Here is a 2,892-nt window from a genome sequence, read left to right on the forward strand (position 1 = left end):
CTGCTTGTAATATTTGAGGATGAGGTTATTGTGAACAAAATGTGGACTCTTAAAGCTTAAACAGAGCATTTCAGTCGTAATACAGGTTAATGAATAAAGCATGTAATCATGTTCTAGGCAAAACAAAGTGTACAAGTATGAACCAAAAATGTGCTGAATATGCCCCTTCATGGTCATGCAGTGTAGGTTGTGGTTTCCCAACACATTTTGTATCATTGAGCCTTTGTATCCTTCTTCTTTTTTCTTATTTCATATCCCTTTAGGAAACAAACACTCCTATACAAAATCTGTCTTGAATGTGAGCAAAGGAACAGCTTTTTAGTGTCTGTCTCTCTGGTGATTTTCCTTCCAGCTCTCCAGAGTCTGTGGGGTCAGGGTGACTACGAACAAGAGATGGACGAGATGTTAGCGGAGCAGGCGGCCATCGATGCGGCGCCACCAAAGACCCCTCTGCAGCTGCTGAGGGACAGGACCGTCCGATGGCAGCTTCTCACCATGTCCATCATCTTCTGGTCCAACCAGCTGTCGGGCAAGTCCGCGGTAAGGATGGAATCACGGCATCCAAAAGAGCTTTATTCATCTTAAACAATACGATTATCAACCAATGCTTTTCTCTTTCCTAGATCAGTACTTTCTCTTTTGACATCTTCCTGAAGGCAGGCCTACCGAGAGACAAAATCCGCTACGTAACTCTTTGTCTCGGAGTGTCTGAAATCATCACCTCCATCTCCTGTGTGAATGAACATGAGCTCCTTATCTCCACATCTTCACATCTTCATTGCACTCACATTTTAAACTTTTTTTTCTCTCCCAGGGCCTGTTGATGATTGAGCACAGTGGGAGGAGGCCGTTGTTCTGGGGCGGTTATGGTGTCATGGGTGCCAGCTTGGTGTTTGTCACTGTAACGCTCAACCTGAAGGTAAACCTTTAGACACGGACATCTACACAGCTGTGTGAGAGATCAGAAGAACTCTTTAAAGGGTAATTTTACCCACCTGAGCACATTTTCTTAGCCTTGGTAGTTTCAAGACATTCAGACTTTGAGATATCTTTGAGATAATCTGAGGAGGACTGAAGGACACTAAAGACTCACTGGAACTACATTTCAATCAAAGAAATAGTCCCTGTACTACAAATTAAATTACATTTTATTGCGGTGGATGCCGTAACTGACCTTTTCAAATGTGACATGTAGCAAATGCAAGCTGTGAAAGTGTATTTAAAAATAAACGTCTTACTTTTGATTGTTGCACTGTGCAAAGGCATCAATTTTTTTAAATGATCTTGATTTTTAGTATAGCAGACAGTTTTAATATTCACATGCAACATTTTCTTCTCATGCAGGATTCCAGCGAGTGGGTTCCATACATCACGGTTAGTTTGATCATCCTCTTCATCATCTCCTTTTCCGGAGGACCTGGTAAGTTTCCTACAGCAGTTAAGTTCCCGGCCACACGGAGACGAAAACGAAAACAAACCGAATTCGATATCAAAAAAGTCTTCCGTCCCCACGGAATCAGTTCAAGAAACGTGTCCGTCCACACGAGACCGCTCGACCCGCTGGAAACACTGTACATATGCCGGGCCTGTAAATACACCAAAAGCAGCGAATAAGACCCCCGAGCGTGGTTGCCATGGTTTCCTGATTGCCCTTCTGGTTATTCTCCGTGGTGAATTTAGCAACATGTAGTTCATATTGTTCTCCATGTCAACTTGTTGCTGATGGTTGTGGTAGAGGAGCTGTAGATTTTGCACTAACATCTGTAGCATGGTCAGTAGCGTCTGGAGCACGAAAGCAACCCTGTGAGCCGCCATTGTTGTTGTTGTTGTTGGCGAAACACATCAGCAATGACGCGGGTGACGCGGGGGTGAGCACCAGAGGTGGGGAGAGGCGGAGCTATGGCGTCATCGTTATCAGGAAATGATCGTACACTGAGCCGTTTGGCCCCCCAGAGCGTTGCGTCCGCAGATCTACCCACCTTGGGAGCCGTTAGCGTTATCTGAGTTTCCCTGTCGGCCTCGTGTGGACGAACTGTCTATACGATAGAGAACTGTAGCGGATACAACCCGTTTTGTCTCCTTGTGGCCTAAGTTTAAGACGTTTACTTGCACAGATAATTAACACCTATGTCTCTGCTCTGTCAGGGGGAACCACAGGTACTCTCCACAGTGAGCTCTTCATCCAGAGCGACCGAATGGCAGCTTTTGTCCTCATTGGGTCCCAACACTGGTTTTTCTTCGCTTTGCTGGGACTAGTCTTTCCATTCGTTATCGTGAGTACACACAACTGCAAATCTGCCAAACAGGATTTGCTCATTTACAATAGAAATATTATTTTGTGTTTTATTTTTACATTTAGTTGTAAAACTTGAACAATCAACAACAGATGAAATAACTTTCTGGGTGTGGTAATTATTTATATATCATTAAACTCTCTGTGTCATATGGTGCTGTGGCTAAACTGATTGGCCAGTTTTAGCTGATCTTGAAGAAGCCTAAGAAATAGTTTCCAACCAAATAAATATATAATAACTTGGAGAAACAAATCTCAAAAGTGCCTTCACACAAAAAATGCCACGCTATTAATAATGAAAAAGGGCTTTTTAATAATAAACAAATTCCTCTTATAATGTATTTATTTTTTATCTTAGATTATAGTGAAATGTGTATGAAGAGCATTCATATGAGAACATCATATGCCTTCGTATGAGGTGTTCATACACAACTCAGGTTAATTGTGATTGCTAAAATGAACAGGCAAAAGGGAAATAACAACAAGAGCCAAATAATGATGGACCGCCCCAATACTGAAAGACAAAAAACATCTCAGCACTTGCCATGAAGTTATGAAGCTCTTATTGATGCTTTCGCCTGTGTTTCCTTTGTCGCAGG

General features: G+C 42.6%; 1 protein-coding gene across 1 annotated transcript; it reads left to right on the top strand.

The window, feature by feature from the left end:
- Positions 1–352: 352 nt before the first annotated feature.
- LOC104949737 (solute carrier family 2, facilitated glucose transporter member 9-like) lies at positions 353–2,273 on the top strand (the record flags this gene model as incomplete). The annotated part of the gene is made up of 5 exons (XM_010776149.1): positions 353–540; positions 624–734; positions 815–919; positions 1,345–1,420; positions 2,146–2,273. Coding segments are annotated over 5 exons (608 nt in total), but the record flags the coding sequence as incomplete, so codon positions are not given.
- Positions 2,274–2,892: the final 619 nt, after the last annotated feature.

This window comes from Notothenia coriiceps, unplaced genomic scaffold (assembly GCF_000735185.1).
Source record: "Notothenia coriiceps isolate Sejong01 unplaced genomic scaffold, NC01 NC01_scaffold00016727, whole genome shotgun sequence".
In the NCBI taxonomy this organism is placed as follows: domain Eukaryota; kingdom Metazoa; phylum Chordata; class Actinopteri; order Perciformes; family Nototheniidae; genus Notothenia; species Notothenia coriiceps.